General features: G+C 47.2%; 1 protein-coding gene across 1 annotated transcript; it reads right to left on the reverse strand.

The window, feature by feature from the left end:
- Nucleotides 1–48: 48 nt before the first annotated feature.
- On the reverse strand, nt 49–18187 carry Sfxn4 (sideroflexin 4). Its single transcript, XM_076834146.1, has 14 exons — nt 18078–18187; nt 16499–16564; nt 14665–14739; nt 14252–14278; nt 14111–14165; nt 12761–12786; nt 11665–11718; nt 11526–11582; nt 11296–11361; nt 10085–10163; nt 9143–9258; nt 5846–5931; nt 4608–4725; nt 49–1901 (listed from the first exon to the last, which is right to left on the reverse strand). Exons 1-14 carry the CDS (start codon nt 18114–18116, stop codon nt 1824–1826), a joined length of 942 nt encoding a protein of 313 aa, XP_076690261.1. The 5' UTR covers nt 18117–18187; the 3' UTR covers nt 49–1823.
- Between the last annotated feature and the right edge of the window lie 693 nt (nt 18188–18880).

Genomic DNA, 18880 nt, shown 5'->3' on the forward strand with positions numbered 1-18880 from the left:
GATTGAATCCAGAGCCTCACACATGCTAGGCAAGTGGTCTACCGTGGATCTACATCCCCAGCTCTTTTTATTTTGAGACAGGGTGTTACAAAGTTGCCCGAGCTGACCTTAAACTTGTGATCCTGCTGCCTCAGCCTTCTGGGTAGCTGGGATTACAGGATGTGCCACTGCACCCACCTCCTTTTTTCCATCTTGATCTCTACCTTTAATTTAAAGTAAGCCTGTGGCCAGACTGAGCCATCTAGTAGGTAATTTTTACTGGTTTTGTTCTATAGGCTTCTGTAAAACTCCTTTTTACTAAGTTTGGAAATAACTGTTATTCTAACCAAGGGAAAAGTGAGTCACAGAAACATTCTTTGGTGGTCTGGGTAGGGCATTTGGAGACACTGCTCCAGTACCCAAGTGTGTGGCCCACCTCTGTGCCATGCCCTAGGCTATATCCTGGGGCTACCCTGGTATCAACAGTCCCTGCTCTGCAGGCACATGAAGTCTTACTGGGGGGAATAGGATGAGCCAACAGGTTGTACTTCATTGTGGCCAGACTTAAATCCCACATAGGAAACATGGGGCACTATGGGAGCACTGGGGCAGGGACACAGAGTTCAGCACTGTGAATCCTGGAAGTCTCCTGGAGGCAGAGCAGAGGGAAGAGCTTATGTGAAGGTCCGGAGGAGACCAGAGCCCATGGAAGAACAATGAGGAGAGGGAATGGCGAGAGATGAGTAAGGCAGAAGCTCCTGTGGGGCATGGCAAGGCATGGACTTGACACACTGGGTAGCTTCTCAGGCATGGTTTAGAAAAGCAGGCTGGTGCAGCAGATGAGGAGCACCAGCAGGGGGGACTGCTGCACTGGGCTTAGCTGGCAGCAGAGATCATGAAGTGTTCTGGACTCTTGACTAGATGGGCCAATCTGCTGACCAGGAGGGAGGAGGAGGGGGTTAAGGCCACCAGGGCTCCTGTCCACACAGCCAGTGTGAGGAGTCCATGGGCATCCCAAGAGCCAGGTGCAGCAGGCAGCTGGATAAGAGCCTCAGGACCAGGACTGTCAGAGGGCCCAGCATGGTGGCAGTGAGGCCTTTGGGTGGCACTGGTGAGAGCAGTTTTGGCAGAATGGAAGCTGGGCTGATGCAGTGCGCACTGACTGTGGATGGATTTTTGCTTTTTTAATGAGGCAGTTTAAATGCTCCTGGGGAGGAGCCAACAGAGAGGGAGGCTGAGGCTAGAGGGGACTGCAGAGGCTGTAGTGCAAGGCCCTGAGGTCCAAAGGGAGGAGCCCAGAACCTAGGGACAGGTAACCTTACATGGACAGGCTGGGTGTGAGTGGAGGAGGTTTGCTAATTGGGCGCCAGCCAGGAGGTCACTGCTGGCCAACATCCTTGGTTTTCTGTGGAAGGAGGCAGAGAGCCTCCTGTCAGTGCGCAGCGGGTACAGCACAGTGGGCAGCATGGCAGGACTTGCAGGTTGTCCAGGATGGAGTGAGCGAGGAGGGAAACAGGGCTGCTTGCGCTTATCTGGAGATGGGATGTCATTTTAGTGCCCACCTCCTGGGCCAGGTGCACCCTTCATTGTACTGTTTCAATATTCAGCTTTAGACAAAGTTCATTAGCAGTTGCACAGTCCTCTCACAGGCTGCTGCTGATCAGCAGCCTCACGTGGGGTGTTGGTCAGGACACACTCCCATCACGTCTTCCACCAGCCTCAAAGTCCCTAGAAGCCATCCTGCTTCTAGGGGTTCCCAGGGACGTTCGGCAGGGTTTTCTGAACTGAAACCTGGAGGGCAGGGAGGTCTTCAAGCAGGAGCCAGAATCACTTATAACTGGTGCCTACACCCCTCTGTTGTAGAACAGTTCTGTTTCTTCCGTCAAAGCCTGAATTTCCTCTTCAAGTTTACTGTACTTTATCTGAAAAACAAAGTTAAATCCTCAATATTTACACTCATGACTTCTGCTTTAGAAATCAAGTTTTTAAAAAGCATTTTCTGAGAGTAACCATTTCACTCAGTCCATCTCTTTCAGTAATATCTAACCGATAGCTAAAAGGATCATCTAACTTCTTAAAAACTTGTTAATGGAACATTTCAGTTGTAAACAAATGTAGACGGGGTGCAGTGGTGCAGGCCTGTAATCCCAGTAGCTTGGGAGGCTGAGGCAGAAGGATCACAAGTTCAAAGCCAGTCTCAGCAATTTAATGAGGCCCTAAGCAACTTAGTGAAAGCCTGTCTCAAAAAATGAAAAGGGGGGTTGGGGTTGTGGCTCAGTGATAGAGCACTTGCCTAGCATGTGTGAAGCCCTGTTAATCCTCAGCACCACATAAATATAAATAAATAAAATAAAGGTATTGTGCCATCTATAACAAAGTATTTTTTTAAAAAAAGAGGGGTTGTAGCTCAGCAGTAGAGTGCTTGCCTAACATGTACAAGGTCATGGATTTGATCCTCAGTACCACATGAAAATAAATAAATAAAATAAAGTTATTATGTCCAACTACAACTGAAAAATAAATATTAAAAAGAAAAGAAAAGGGCTAGGAATGTGGCTCGGTGGTTAAACATCTCTGGTATGATAAAACAACCAACCAAAAAATGTAGAAAGAATATAATGGTCCTTCACGTGCTTATCACTCAGCAACAACCATTCACAAGCTGCTGGTCTTACTTCCTTGAGCACCTCCCACACCCAGAAATGGGAGCTTTTTGTTGTTGATATTGTTGTTGGGGGCACGGTTACCAGGGGCACTTAACCTCTGAGTCACATCCCCAGCCCTTTTTGTTTTTTATTTTGAAATACGATCTCACAAAGTTGCTAAGCCTGGCCTTGAACTTACCATCCTCCTTCCTCAGCCTCCTGGGTTGCTAGGATCACAGGTGTGCACAACCATGCCTGGATTTTCTTGAGTATTTTGAGGGAATTCTCAGATGTACCATTTTGCTTACAAATACTTCAGTATGAAATTTCAAATGATTAAAAAAACTTTTCCATGTAGTTATACAACTATTGTGCTATTATCACACCTAACAAAATGAACAGCTATCCCTTCACACCATCCAATACCCATCTCTAGGCCATCTCGTGGCCAGCAAAGCTCTGGAGGGACAAACTCCCTGGCCAGTTCTAGAAGGCAATGCAGCCTCTGGCCTTCCAGAGATGCCCTGGGCACTGAACCCCTCCCATCCTTGGGCTTCTGTGAATGCAGCTGGTCACCCATGATGGGACAGGGAGGTAAGAATCCCCAATAGCCCAGGACAGGCATTAGGTACCCCCATACCCACTCAGCAACAACCATTCACAAGCTGCTGGTCTTACTTCCTTGAGCACCTCCCACACTCAGAAAAGGGAGCTTTTTGTTGTTGATATTGTTGGGGGCAGGTATTTTCAAGGTCCAGCAGATCTTGGTGCTTGGGGCCACACCTGGAGATGGACTCCACTTCCTGCCTCTGGTCTCTTGAGATTTCCACACTCAACCCACTATCCTTCCTGAAAATACCCGTGAGAGACTATTACCTGTCCCCCAATGTCTGTTCTCTTCTTCCCCAGCAGCAGAATTTTAAATAGATACAGAATAAATATATAAAGAACAACCCTTTTCTGAGACACTGTTACTATTACCTTGGACTCTCTTCAATAGATAAGGAAACAGAAAATTGACCAAGATAATGGAAAAGCTGGGAATTTGAATCCAAGCAGTCATTACAAATTAAATTACAATATATTATAAACTGTCTCTAGAACTGTGCTATCACAGTAGCCACTAGCTACATGTGAGCACATAAGTTAAAATTAAATTTAATATTCTTGGGCAAAGAATGTTGCCTGCAAGTAGAACACTTCCCCAGCATGTGTGGAGCCCTAGATTCTATCCCCAGCACTACAAAATTAATTAATTAATTAATCAAAGTAATAAAATTCAGTCCCTTAGTCACACTAGCCACATTTCAAGTGCTCGGTAGACACATGTGTCTAGTGGTCATCACATTGGTGTAGACAGGGACTGTGTCCACTACTGCAGAAGTTGTGATGGATGGGGGAGTGCTGTGAAATATGGAGAAATTAAAAATTCTTTAATACCTTTTAAAGTTTTTTTTTTTAATATTCCAGAAAACTATTTATGATATACTGTTAAGAAAAACTGAATCCTTGGGGCTGGGGATGTGGCTCAAGTGGTAGCACGCTCCCCTGGCATGGGTGCGGCCCGGGTTCGATCCTCAGCACCACGCACAAACAAAGATGTTGTGTCCGCCGAAAACTAAAATGTAAATAAAATATTAAAAAAAAAAGAGAGAAGAAAAGAAAAACAGAATCCAGGGCCAGTGTTGTGGCTCAGTAGTAGACGGCTTGCCTAGCACATGTGAGGCACTGGGTTTGATTCTCAGCACCACATAAATAAGTAAATAAACAAAATAAAGCCACTATGTCCATCTACAACTAAAAATATTTTTTAAAAAGACAGAATTCAAAACGACAAGATATTTGGGAAATGGAATTATGTCTAAATATTATTTTGTTTTATACTTTGATAAAGTTTGTATTTAAAAAATAATAATTTCTATTACTCTCATGATAATGAAATAAAATCCCATTTTCCCTCTGAGAAGAAATCAGAGGACTTACCTGTCCAATTTGTGGAAACATACTGAAAGACACGGGCACCATCACCCCCATCACCAGGAGAGTACAGGACAGTTTTAGGGTCCATAAGGATTGTGGATTTTGCAGGAAAAACTGGGTTCTAGAAGACACCAGGTAAAGCTCACAAATTTTACTAAACATTTTGGGGCTGGCCTACTCTCATGGTGGCTAATCCCGCCTCCTGTGTAGCTGCAGGCCCAGGCCTTGGTTACCATATAACCCACGAGCAGGCAGTGAAGCAGTCACACTGGCAGCTCAACTTGCAGCATCGCTAGGAGATGAGTGCTCCTGCCCTTGCTCATCCGACCCCAGAGCCTGGGAGGTCTGTGTGGCCACCAACCCCTCCACAGAAATGAGGAAACAGAAGCACTGATTTTTGTTCAGGTAAAGCAACCTGCCCCAAGCCCCACAGCACAAAAGGTCAGACTCCAGAGCCTCCACTGGTCCAGACAAGGATGTGACACTGACCTTGACCTTGGGAGAGTGTAAGACAGTATAACATGCATAGAACCCCACCCAGCACAGTGGTCTGAGATCAGGGTCTGGTGGAGGCTGTACCCTCCTGCCTCAGCCTCCAGGTCTCTGGGATTATAGGAATGTGCCACCATGCCTGCTCTCAAGCTCATTTAAAACCTGCTCAGTTAGGGGAGAGGGGAGCTTGAGCAAAGTTCATAGCACATCAGAGCTGGGCAAACCTGCAAATTATCCAAATCTATCATTCTAGAAGTAAAGGAATGTGGCTCAGAGAGTCCTCTGATATGCCCAAGGACACAGAGCAGACTCAGGGCAGGGCCTGGGCTAGCTTCCAGGATTGCTGCAATGTGCATCTCTGGATTTCCACACCTTCCCTGATCAATCATCTTAACTCTGAGAGGTGCTTAGCAGGAAGTTCACTGAAGCCCCCTCCTCCCACTCTCCCTCTAGTCTCAGTATCAGACAAGTTTTATAAGGGGTTTGACCTTCAAAATGTTATTCCTACTTGGGGAGATGAATGTCCCTCTTACCTTGTTTCTTTTTGGTACCAGGAATTGAACCCAGGGATACTTAACCACTGAGCCACATCCCAGCCTTTTTTATTTTTTATTTTGAGACAGGGTCTCACTAAATTGCTTGGGGCCTCGCTAAGTTGCTAAGGCTGGCTTTGAACTTGGGATCCTCCTGCCTCAGCCCCTGAGCTGCTGAGATTACAGGCCTGTGCCACTGTGCCCAGCCCCTCTTACCTTTTAAAAAAGTAGGTGAAGACTTCAGGAATAAAAGCCGAGGTCCCAAACAGCACTGCCCTGGAGACTGCTGTTTCTCTAACGGCCTGATAAAAACACAAAGAGAACAGCTTAGGACACAAAGTGAAATGAAAGATCTTGTGACAGAGATGAGCCAACACAACTCCCTTTCCCACCCAGAAAAAGAAGGTACTGGAAATAAGTGAGTGACACTTTCACTGTCCTCTCCAGGCCAGGCGCAGCAGGACAGCAGGGCTGGCGCCAGGAGGAGTAAAAGAGGATTTACCTCCCCGAACTCACAAATGTCTCCATCAGGCCACAGAACCACCCAAATGAGCTCCCACCATGTAAGAACCAAGGCAGCTTCCAGACAAAGCCTCAGAATCAGATGGCAGCCTTGCTGGAGGGAACCCTGGATCTGCCCCTTCAGTTCACGGTGTATTTTCCTCTCAACCCAGGTCTCTGCCTCATAGCCTGGACCTGGACCTGCTCCCCAGGGGTTCCTCCCTACTCATGGGGATGTCAACAGAAGCCCAGCTGAGTATGCTGCTACAGCACTGCCCCTCTCAAGACCAAATGTCAGGACCCAGCCCTCACCTGTGGGATATAAAGTGTTCTATAGGACCAGGGGGCAGCTCAGTGGTAGAGGCTTGCCAGCACGCCCAGAACCATGGGGAAAAATTTTTTTTAAAGTATCATCTTTTTTCTCTACTGTATCTTGCTCCATGTGTTAAATATTAAACATTAAATTGCATATATTAAGTCAGGTGCGGTGGTGCACACCTGTAATCCCAGCAACCCAGGAGGCTGAGGCAGGAGGATCACAAGTTCAAGGTCAGTCCCAGCAATTTTAGAGAGACACTAAGCAACTTAGCGAGACCCTGTCTCAAAATTAAAAAAAATAAATAAAAAAGGCTGGGGATGTGGCCCAGTGGTTAAGCACTCATGGGTTCAATCCCTGGTACAAAAAAAAAAAAAAAATTCCATATGTTAAACACTTAATGGTATAATTATATGGATTATAAGCACAAGACCATGAATTCTTGAGCGCAATTTTAGGGACTCTGAAGAGAATATCTGACTATAAAATGGTTCACATGTTAATTTTATTTATTTTTTTTGGTATCAGGGATTGAACCCAGGGGAGCTTTGCCACTGAGCTGCATTAGCCCTTATTATTTTTTAAAATGGCTGGTCTCAAACCTGTGATCCTCCTGCCTCAGCCTCCTGAGTCAGGACTATGTTGTTGTGCCCAGCTTTCACATGTTAACTTCAGAGCCAGCCCCTGAGCAGACAAACAGCACTCTCCTGTGCTCAAGAACAGGCAAGGGGCTGGGGACGTGGCTCAGTGGAAGGACACTTGTTTAGCATGTGTGAGGCCCTGGCTTCCCCCCCTAGTATCACCAAAAAAATGTACAGGCACACCTTTCCCGCCTTCCCTGCGCTCCTTCCTCCCCTTGCTGTTTTCCATGACTTGGCTACAACCTACCTTCCCAGGCTCCTCTCCTGGGGCCTGCGGCCTGCCCTCTGCTCATACCACCACCCACAGACCGTACCAACACACACCCACACTGGGCTCCAGGTCCCTGGGCAGGGATGGCCCTTCCCCACACAAGATCAGAAGGAGCCGAGAGGGTCATTTTTTAAATAAGTTTCAAGAACATGAAGTAGAATCCTTTGGCTTCAGGAAAAGAACAGGGGCTGCTGAGCATGGCATTTCCACGCTGGTGGGCAAGATGCCTCTGTCCACCTGTCCTGTGTGTAAAACAGAAGGTCATTCCAAACAAGATGCCCGTCATGGGTAGACTCACCCCTGTTTGCAAGTGAGTGGCTTACAAGGCCAGGGGGGAACAACTGGGACCGACCTCCTGAAATCTGATCCCAGGTGCCTTATTACAATCAGATACTGCTGGTTACGAAGTTTCTGAAATTTTAGCCAAACAAAATAAGCCTTTCAGTGACAGGGAAACGTAGAAGACTGCTTACGCTTACGCACAGTGGCAGACACTATTCTTAAGAGACAAATACTTTTTTTTTTTTTTAAAAGCAGCCGATCAAGCCTTTTTTTTTTGGCCCTCGATTGGCCCTTATGCAAGAATTGAAATTTCTGCTGGTGAGACAAACTCAGTGTCTATCAGGCCTGAGCTCCCTGCCCTTGGGAGCCTGGGTGGGTTCTCCTGGAAGCAGAGGTTCTCATTGATAAGGGCTTGGGTCTCTAGAGCCCAGCAGTGCTAGGCAAGCAGGAAGAGCTAGGCGGCCATGTGCTGATTACCACTGGCTCTCGCTCTTCAGCTGTATGGATGGCTCAAGGCAATACCACCACCTGGAAGTTAAAACTGAGTGGAAAATGAAGCATGCACGAGGCCCTGGGGTCAATTCCCAGTATTGCAAAAAAAAAAAAAACAGAAAAAAAAAAATCTATGTGCATATTTATACATATATGTAATGTATTTATATGTATATAAGCACACATATACATACATCTGTGTATATAAACATGCATATGTATATGTATAAATATGGGCATATATGTATAAGTATATGTGTGTATATAATTTTAAAAGTCCCTATCCAAAATGAAACTACCATAGACCATTCTAGTTTCTTATAAATGAAACACACATGGAGGCTACTTGCTGAATTGAACAAAAGAATAAACTAATGTTAAAAATGATTAATAATTGAGGACATTTAAATGAGTTTGACTTCAGAGGACTGGATTTCTTTCCCAGGCCCATCCTTGACAACAGACTGGTCTCTACAGATGAAGATGGTAGAGAAATCTGCTGTGAGGTAGACAGAGAGCAGGAGGGCAGGGCAGGCTGGGAGGGGGTTGTCTCCAAGAGGGCCCCCGGCAGCACACGCTGGAAGGATGGATACTGAACGGAAGAAGGAGGCCTCACACTAGCTCATACGATGCCCCTCATGATGGTCAGACTTATGGACCAGCTTGGCAAAAGTATCTAGTTATTGAACCAAACATTAACCAAGCTGCTGATGTGGAGTGTTTTGCTATGGGATATGTTCACATCTACAATCTATTGACACAAGGGAGAAGACCCTCCTCCATAATGTGGATGGCCATTAAAGACCTTAAGGGCAAAAACTGGTTTCCCAAAGAAGAAACTGCCTCAAGACTGAAGCACTGTCTAAACCAGTGTGCCATCTTCTAAACTTCAGAGTGTAAAATGCAGAAACTCTTGGTGGCATGAGGTGGGGGATGGGAACAAGAAAAGAGGAAACAGAAAATCCAACTCTGCCCAAAGGGCCAGCAGCTGAGCTCCAAAGCCCCCGTACCTTTCTCCCAGCTCTTCTGGAACGTCCTATGACATTGCCATCCTTGTCCATGACCTCAATCCCTTGGACAGGCTCCAAACTCCGAGAAGCAAAAACATTCATTCCACTGACTTGTGCTGTGGATGTAAGGAAAAGAACATGAAACCAAAGGAAGAGTTTCAGCCCAGAAAAAGGACATCTTTAAAGGGCTGTGTCCATTTCCAGCTCTTCTTGGACAGTTGCTTTCCTCCTGACCCTCAAATGGTCACCTCCCACAGGCCCAGCCAACCACTTAGGCTTTTGTAACATAATTTTCCCAATGATGTCATTCTGCCAACTCTTCAAACTGCTTTGATTCCCAAACCCAAATGTGGAACATGAACTAGTGAACTTGCAGGCTGGTGAACACAAAATATTCAGTGAATACCTCTGCCACCCCTTGTGGAGTCCGATCGCTAGGTTGGAATTCCTATACTAGTGCTTGCTTACTGTGTGACCCTCAGCAAGTGACTTAATCTCCCTGTGCCTCAGTCTCTTCACCTATAAGTGGGAAGAATATTTCCCACCAATAAGTTGCTGTCAGGATTAAGTGAAGAGGTGGAAATAGAGGGTTTGTGCAGATAGTCTTTAGAATGTGGTACGTGGGGGCTGAGGGTCAGCTCCAGGGTAGAGTACTTGCCTAGCATGCATGTGGCCCTAGGTTTGATCCCTAGAACTGAAGGAAAAAAAGTGTATTTGTGTTTCTAGGCTTATGTTTGTCCTCTGAATTAAAAGGGTATCTACAGAGAAAGTGCCATCTCTCAAACCACAGACCCCATCTGGGCTTGGGGCCCTGGTAAGTTGCAGATGGTGGGGGCCATCAGTCTCAATGTGGCCAAGGGGGCCAGGGTCTCTGGAGACAGAGGGAAACTCAGAGCCCACAACAACAAGCAGAACTGCATGTGCCCAGCCCTTATAACTCACCAAGAAAGACAATCGGTAAGGCTCTTTTGATCCAAGGGTTATCCAGATGATACTTCATTTGTACCAAATGTGGGATTAACTAGAAAGAGAGAAAGATCCTTATTGCATGGAAACAAAAAAATCAGCCAAACACACCTAAAAGCAAAGCTAAAACACTGACCTAGTCTCAGGGCAGATGGTGGCCAGTGAGCACATGCATTTTTTTTTTTTTCTTTTAATGGTGCTGGGGACTACACCTGGGCCTTGCATGTGCTAGGTAAGTGCTCTACCATTGAGCTACACTCCCAGCATTTTCATTTGTTTGAATTCTTGTGACACTGAGGTGTTATCCTTGTTCATTCCAGGAGTAGGTGAGGGCTTGCTTAGCTTATATACTTCGTCAGAGTCAGAGAGCTGCGAAGGGCTTGAGCCAGGATGGGAATTCAGGCTTGTCTGACTCTAGGCCACATTTTAACCACTTCAGTGTCTGGGTATTCAAAGCAACACATTGCCGCAGTCTAACTTGAACAGTACATCTGTGCTGCATAAGTTAATTTTTAAAAAGATAACAGTACTAAGTATAGTCATCCCTCAGTATCCATAGGGGATTAGTTCCAAGACTCACCCGGGATGTCAAAATCAGAGGCTTCTCCAGTCCCTTATATAAAATGACATATTATTTGCATATAACCTATCCCTATCCTCCCATAAAAATACTCTAAATCATTTCCGGATTTCTTATAATGCCAAATACAAGGTAAATGTGATGTAAATAACTATTATACTGCATTGTTTAGGGAATAATGACAAGAAGAAAAAAAAGCATTTGTATATGTTCAGTTCAGACACAATTTTTAAAAAATATTTATTTTTTTTTAGTTGTAGTTGGACTCAATATCTTTATTTATTTTAATGTGGTGCTGAGGATCGAACCCAGGGCCTTGCCCGTGCTAGGCGAGTGCTCTATCGCTGAGCCACAACCTCAGCTCCGTGACACAATTTTTTTTAAATACTTTCAATCCACAGTTGGTTGAATCCACAGATGTGAGCCCAAAGGGCACACTGGGCATGCCTAGAAATTCAGGGTCCTGATTTTGAGGTGACTGGCCCACAGTCACTTTCCTATTCACACCTCCCAAGTCGTTTAGGTTAGAATATAAATTTATAATCAGAATAAAGCTTTTTTGATTCTGAGGAATAAAAAAGATTTGACAGGTTGTAAAAATACCTACCCCAAAGAAGGTGGAAGAAGCAATTACTCCTGCTCCTAATAATATTTTTGCTGGTAGACTGTGACTCTTAAGGAAAAGAGAAGTACATAGTTAGCAAATGCACAGTTTTGCCCAGCAAGAATAACTTAAGCAACAACAACAGAAACCTAAACCACACACACAGACAAAAGAAATAACCTCCAGAAGAAATAACCCCAAATCACATCCCTTCTGGGTTCCAGGACACTCACATAACTTGCGTTTCCGTTGACCATGGTGAACCCTGTGGTGTAGGCATATAAGGAAACCTGCAGAATGAAAGGCATGCGGGCCTCAGCCTGGTTTCAAGCACAACAGAACCCAACACCGGGAGATAGGAATTGCTACTACCTGGGGTAAAATCATGGACTTCATCCCTTTTGCTGGCATCATTGACAAAAATACCTTGAAGAAGAAAACGAAGCAGAGTTGCACGTGTCTGGAGGAGGCAGAGCTGGCAGCAGCACAGGACTTCCCAAGGGAGCCGCAGCACTGCGCCCCTCAGGGGCTGGGACAGCAGGAGGGTGGCAGATGCATGATTGCCAGTGGACAGCCCATATGGGCGAGCACCCAGCAGGCCCTGAACCAAAGGCTCCGAGGACACTGGGAGCTCCTGCCAGCCCATGTACTTGCCAAGGGAGGCAAACAGGGGGCAGGTGTGGCACAGCGACCACCCAGGGACGTGACGAAGAGCACCTCCCAGTGGGAGGACGTTCCTGGAAGGGAGTTCAGTGTCCCAGCTGAGAAGCGCTTAGAGGGTGTCAGGGGGAATTGGGGAAAGAAGGTGCTATTAGTTTAGACCTGAATGTTTCCCAGGGGGGCTGTAACTGTGTGTGTTAAAGGCTTGGTGACACTAGGAGGTTGTGGACACGAAGAGGTGGGCCTGGCGTGAGGTCTTTGTGTGACTGGGGGCATGACCTCAGAGGGGACTGTGGGACCCCCGTCTCTTCTTTTCTCTCTTTTGCTCACAGCTGCCACGAGGCGACGCACTTCCACAGTGGTGTGCTGCCCCGCCCCAGGCCCAGGAGCAATGCGTCCACTATCACGGCCCAAGACCTTCAAAGCCAGAGCAAATCTTTTATTTTCATAAGCTGACTGACTATCTCAGGTATTTGTTCTAGTGACAGAGAGCTGACTGACACTGGAGGTGACAGACAACCACAGGAAGCTGCACACCTTAACTCACGGGCCTCTTCTACGGTGCTTTGTATAGTAAGAGACTAGAAAAAGGACACCCTGGTGACATGGGCCTGCAAGAAGCCTGAAGCCACACTGGTAAGTGGGCGGGGGTGCTGATATAGGAACAGCAACCATGGCCACAGGTGGGGTCCACGGCCATCATGTTTTAGGAAGGCCCAGGACAAGGGTCCAGCGCTGGGAGACGTGGCCAAGGTCAAGAGAGAGTTCACGTCCTCCCAAACCTTAGGGTGAATGACGGCTTACTCACCGCGGGTACCGTCAAAGGCAGGAAAGCTGGCAGAGAAGAGCAGAGCATCAGTGACCATGGCCGCTACGGCAGAGGTGGCCTCCAGGGTGCCGCTCCCTGAAGGCCCTTCTCCAGCCTCCCCAGGGCTCAGGCCTCAGGGAACGATTTATACTCCTCACCTCACAATAAAAATAACAACCAGCTGCACATGGCAGAAAGTTAAAACAGCACAGTAAGAAAGACCTAAGCAGAGGGCTGCCCCCAGCCCTCCCAGGCCCTCTCCCTGAAGGCCAGCGGTGGACACACTTAACACCTTACAGGTGAAGTCTGGGATGGTCTCTCAGGATGTCCACAAAGCCTCGCTTACAGATGGCCTTACCGTCCACACAGGGTCACTATGTACTACCTGATGCTAAGTTTTCCCCCCTTAATGCTATTTTCTGGGTACTGGGGATTAAACCCAGGGTACTTAACTGCTGAGCCACATCCCCAGCCCTTGAGGGCCTTGCTATATTGCTGAGGCTGTCTTATAAGTGGCCCTTACAAGAGGCCAGCTCTGATCCAGTTTTTGACAAGCTGCATCCTGGCGTGCTCCGGGGGCCTGAGGGTGCAGGGTGAGATTTACCCACAGGCCTGGTGCTTGTTCCAAAAGCCCAGATCTTTCCATAGGACTGAATCAGCTCTGGGCCCTGAGCCTGCTGTTCAGTGTCAACACCAGACCTTTCAAGTATTCTTTTGAAGCTGTGGCTTCCAGAATTTCCACAGAAATCCCTTTAGGGAAAAAGTAGAATAAAATAGACCAGGCAATCAGGCAAGGCGGCACAGGCTATAATCCCAGAGACTCAGGAGACTGAGGCAGGAGGATTCTAAGTTCCAGGTCAGTCTCACAATTTATTTATTTATTTATTTTTTAATATTTTAATATTTATTTTTTAGCTTTTGGCGGACACAACATCTTTGTTTGTATGTGGTGCTGAGCATCGAACCCGGGCCGCACGCATGCCAGGCGAGCGCGCTACCGCTTGAGCCACATCCCCAGCCCCCAGTCTCACAATTTAGCAAGACCCTGTCTCAAAAAATAAAAGGGATGTAGCTGAGCAGTCGAGTGGGTTCAATCCCCAGTACCACAAAAAATAAAATAAATAAATAAAGCAGGCAGGGTTTTCTGCAAATCATATCTTCCAACACACTTCTTCTTCTTCTTCTTTTTTTAGTTGCAGACAGACACAATATCTTTATTTTTATTTATTTATTTTTTTATGTGGTGCTGAGGATCGAACCCAGGGTCTCACATGTTCCAGGCAAGTGCTCTATCACTGTGCTACAACTCCAGCCCTTCCCAACCCACCTCTGAAATGAGAACCAGCTCACCTGCAGGTCGGAAAAGAATGGGTATCAGCCTGCTGCTGTCAGGATGCACGGTTGACTTCAAAGGGACAGATGCAAAGGTTAGTTGGAGGTTTGGTTTTGTGATTTTAGGAGACTAAAAACTAGAAAGGAGCTGAAACTTACGAGGCTTGTTTTCCAAGCATTTTTAATCTAAAAAGAAAAAGAAAAAAGAACAAGCAATTGCCTTTTTTTCATACTGGAGATTGACCCAGAGGTGTTTTAACATTGAGTTGTATCCCCAGTTCTTTTAATTTTATTTAGAGACAGGGTCTTGCTAAGTTGTTGAGGCTGGTCTTGAACTTGTAATTCTCTTGCCTCAGCCTCCAGTGCCACTGGGATTGTAACATGCCCAATTCTACGTGGTTTATGAGATGGAATTCTAACTACATTTAATAAACTAACCCAGTTTTGCAAGGCTGATCCCTAGGTAGTATGTACAGTGACAAGACTGATGGCCAAAATGCCACCTGATTTCACACCATGCACAATGGAACCACCTAAAGGCAACTGGGCACAGCTGAGCACATGGGACGTACCCTCTGGTCATCCACGTCGAATCTGTATGCATCTTCACTGGTAAACAGCAGTTGCCTCGATTTTTCTATTTTTTCCTGTAATCAAGTACCAAGAAATCAGTCATCTCAATACTGTTCAGATTTTTACACACTGAAGAGTCACAACTCACCAGCACACACAGAGGAGTCATCAGTATTTTAGCTGCACACCTGATTTCAGTGTGCAGACTAAGGCTCTCTACCCTGAAATTTTCCATTAGGATGGTCCCACATGTCACTCAGATTTAAACCTTCCAGGTTCCTGGACAGCTCCAGCAGCAGCCCTGCTTGTGTGGCCAATTTCCCAGCTTGTTGACATCAACTACCTTCCTGGTTGTACAAATCAGAACACTGGCAGTGCCTCCTGTCTTACCTACCACAGGTCTAATCAGTTCAGTTCCCTGAACTTTTCTTAATCTGAGAAAGAAAATCAAATACAAAGGACAATATAATCTTAGTTTGACTGCCTGCTCTAATCCCCTTACCCAGAAGTAGCAACTGTTAAACATTTGGTTATATTTGCTTTCATTTTATTTTTCAAAACCAATTATTCCCTGCTACCACTACCACTACCCCCACCGGCCCCATCTCATCCCTCCCCATCCTATCAGGAAACCACCATTATGAGTTCAGGTTCAGGTATACCTTTCCAGTCCCTATTTTTATACTTACATATACACAAACACATGTATCCATTAACAAATAGATAGCATATACTTTCTGCCTCTTGCTTTTTCCACGAAACTTTACAGACATCATGTTTTGTTTTGTTTTGTTTTTTGTGTATGTGTGTGTATGTGTATGTATCTAGTCAAACCCAAGGCCTTGTACATACCAGGTAAGCACTCAACCAATGAGCTATATTCCCAGGCCTCAGTGTTTCACTAAGTGGAAACTTAGAATATATACAATGTTAAATGGAAAAACATAAGGCTGGGGGTGTGGCTCAGTGGTAAAGTGTTTGCCTAGCATGTTCAAGGCCTTGGGTTTGATTCCCAGCACCACAAAAAGACACACACACACACACACACACACACACACACACAGATAACAAGTTCATCACTTTAAATGGCTATTCGGCATGATCCTGCAGGGATATGCCACATTATCTATTTCGTGCTGATGGGGGACTATGGGACCCCAGTTCCTGGCTTTTATAATAAAACTGTAAGAAACCTCTTGAGCATGAATATGCAAGTCTCCCTTAGTGTCATACCCTGAAGGGTTATTATTGGTGACAGGGCATCTCCTTGTCATGCCCAGTGATGCTGGTTCAAACCCTCATCTTTCATTGGGATGACGAGCCATCCTCAGAACAGTCTTGCCATCTTACTGATCCTTCTGGCTGTCACCACACAGAGACCAAACCCTCATCACTTGGCCTCAGAGGACAAATGCCAACCCTGCTCAATTCAGTGACACACTGAATTGTGTGTCCTCCAAGATCCTCTTCTTGCATCAAAGGCCCAGTGACCTGGTGCTATCTGGCCTTCTGCACTGGGCTTTGCTGAGGGCCCCTTGCTGACAGTTCTGCCTCACTGGCTCCCACGCCAGCCTTCTCTCACAGTCCCAGACACAGTGTCCTGTTCCCTTGGGGCCTTGGTCAAGGCTGCTGACTGGCTCTGGCTGCCTGTCCTGCTACACAGAAAGATGTCTGACTTTCTGACCCCAGATGCAGGCGTGCTATTCCCTGCTAACCAGATGTATGCTTATGTTTATCACTCTTTCAATCTAACGAGCCCATTTGAAAGGAATAACACACACACACACACACACACAATCTTCAAATTCACCATCTCTGAAAACAAGAACTTACAATTGAAGTGGTCAAGTTTGTAGGATCTAATAATTCTGTCCACTTAAGAAGCCTCTGAACAAAAGACTGAAGGAGAAAAGACCAGAAGGGTTAACAGAAAAACAGACATATGGACGCAGTAACAGTGAGCTTCTTCTTTTCTTTTTAACTTATTACGGCCTTGTCTTGTGTTCTGCCTTTTAGAGGAATCACCTCCTGGAGTCCTCATAACATGCCCATTTTAGAGGTAAGGAAGCTGAGGCTTAGAAGGGCTCCTGGATGGAGTCCAGGCCACACAGCCAGGATCAGCCAGTAGTCTGTGACTGACCACTCAGGATCAAGCTGCCATCGAGTGTTAACATCCCAATCAAACACACCTGCGTTCACATCCCATATATGACCTCAGAGGAACAACCTAGAAGGTCTCAAAATCTCTTTCCTGGCCCTCTGGTTTCTGTAAGGCTTATCAGCCCCAATAGTAAAGAACAGACAGACACTCCAGTAAAGCCTGGGTCAGTGCAGCTCAGATCACATGCGGAGAAGAGGCTCCCAACCAGGCCCCAGACTTTGCAGGGGTTCAGCCTTTAAGTCCTGGCTCTACCCAGAGAACTCGAACTCCTGGTCCCCTCTCATATTCTTCACCCAAAATAAAGCAAGGCCCTACTTTTAAGTCAAGGCTGCAAGGAATGCCTGGGGCCCCACTGTCCAGCTTGCCCTGTGTGTTATGGAGCACGAAATGGGGTAAGTGTTGGGATAGACTTAGGTATAGCATACACACCTAGCTTTTAAGAATTGTACCAAAAATGAGTCAAATAACAGGAGGCTGAGACAAGAGGATCGCAAGTTCAAAGCCAGCCTCAGCAATAGCGAGGGCTAAGCAACTCAGTGAGACCTTGTCTCTAAATAAAATACCAAATAGGGCTGGGGATGTGGCTTAGGAACTGAGTGCCCCTGGGTTCAATTCCTGGTACCAAAAAAAAAAAAAAAAGTTTTTAGATTACATGTTGAAATGCTATTTCATATCTGTTGGGGGTTAAATAATACATTATTAAAACTGGTTTCACCTGTTTCTTTGTACTTTTTAAATGAGGCTTCTGGAGAATTTTTATGAACCTCTGTGGCTCAGGTCACATTTCTATCAGCCCTGGAACTTCCTGTGCAGGGACGACCCGGGGACTCACTGAGTGTCTGACCTATCAAGGGTGGGAGGCCAGGAACTCCTGAACAGACCTGTATCTCCCCAAACTGCTGCTGGGCAACTCAGGCCGCACACACCAGTAGTACCAGGCTCCTGGGGAGGGGCGGGAGGGTGGGCGAAGGGATTCTGGGTGGTGACCTTGTGGCGACCCTCCCCAGCCCAGTCTGGGGAATAAAGGATGCACACTAACAGCCGCCCTGCCCACCCGTAAGCTTGGGTTACCCCTCCGTCCCCCTTCCTGGGCCTGCGATGGTGGTGGGAGGGGGATGCATCCTCCAGGGCCATTTTGGGACTAGGGACAGGAGTCGCAGGGCAGCCACGTGGGCCGCCAAGGTCGCCAGGGCCAGGTGGCTTCCACGCGGCGCGCCCTCCCCGCCCCCAGCCACGCGGGCCCGGGCGTACTCGGCGTTCCGCGATCCAAAAGCGCACGTTGGGCTCCATGCGTCTGGCGGCGCTGGCCTCGCGCTTCCTCCTCTTGCTGGGACCTACGTAGGGCTGGAGTGGCGGTCGCCGCCAGGCCGGGCGCGGAGGAGGAGCTGGGCAGCGTGCCCCGCCCACCCCCGCGCGCGCGCTGCTCCATGTCACCACGCGCACGCGCCCCGGCTCCGCGCGGGGTTCCAAAGAGCCGGCTACTCCCGCGGGTAAAGTCCCCCGACCCAGCTCCGCACCTTAGTGGGTCCTACCAGGCCGGGTCACACGGGGAATCTCAGTACTTGTCGAGAAGACCCTGGCAGCCTTGCGGGGGGCCGTCCACAACCTCGCCCTCCGCCCCTGCCGCGCCTTCCACCGTGCGTCATGTGCTTTTTGGACATTACCCGCGAAAATCCCTTCAGTTTCCCTTAATGTCCGGTGCGCACTTGGTGGGTACAGTCTGAGCGAGCTACCTAATTTGCAAAGCCCAGTGAAAATGAAAGCGACGCACTCCTTAGTCAACATTCACAATTGCAAAAGGGCAAAGGCGGAATATTAAACCGAGGGTAGAGACCCGCTGCCAGTCCCTGGCATCTGGCTCTGGGTTCATTGTTTTCCAGCGTTTGGCCAAATCTACTTCTTCTGTTGAATGCCAGATTAATTACCATTTGTAGAGGAAAATGTCTTCCCTCCTCTGTCCCATTCCTCTCCTCCATCATCAGGGTGGGTGGAGAGTGAGTGCACTTGAGTTCATGGAAGCCACCAGTGTGTGTGTTCAGAGGGCCTCCGAAGTC

The sequence above is a fragment of the Callospermophilus lateralis genome, chromosome 15, assembly GCF_048772815.1.
Source record: "Callospermophilus lateralis isolate mCalLat2 chromosome 15, mCalLat2.hap1, whole genome shotgun sequence".
NCBI classification, from domain to species: Eukaryota; Metazoa; Chordata; class Mammalia; order Rodentia; family Sciuridae; genus Callospermophilus; species Callospermophilus lateralis.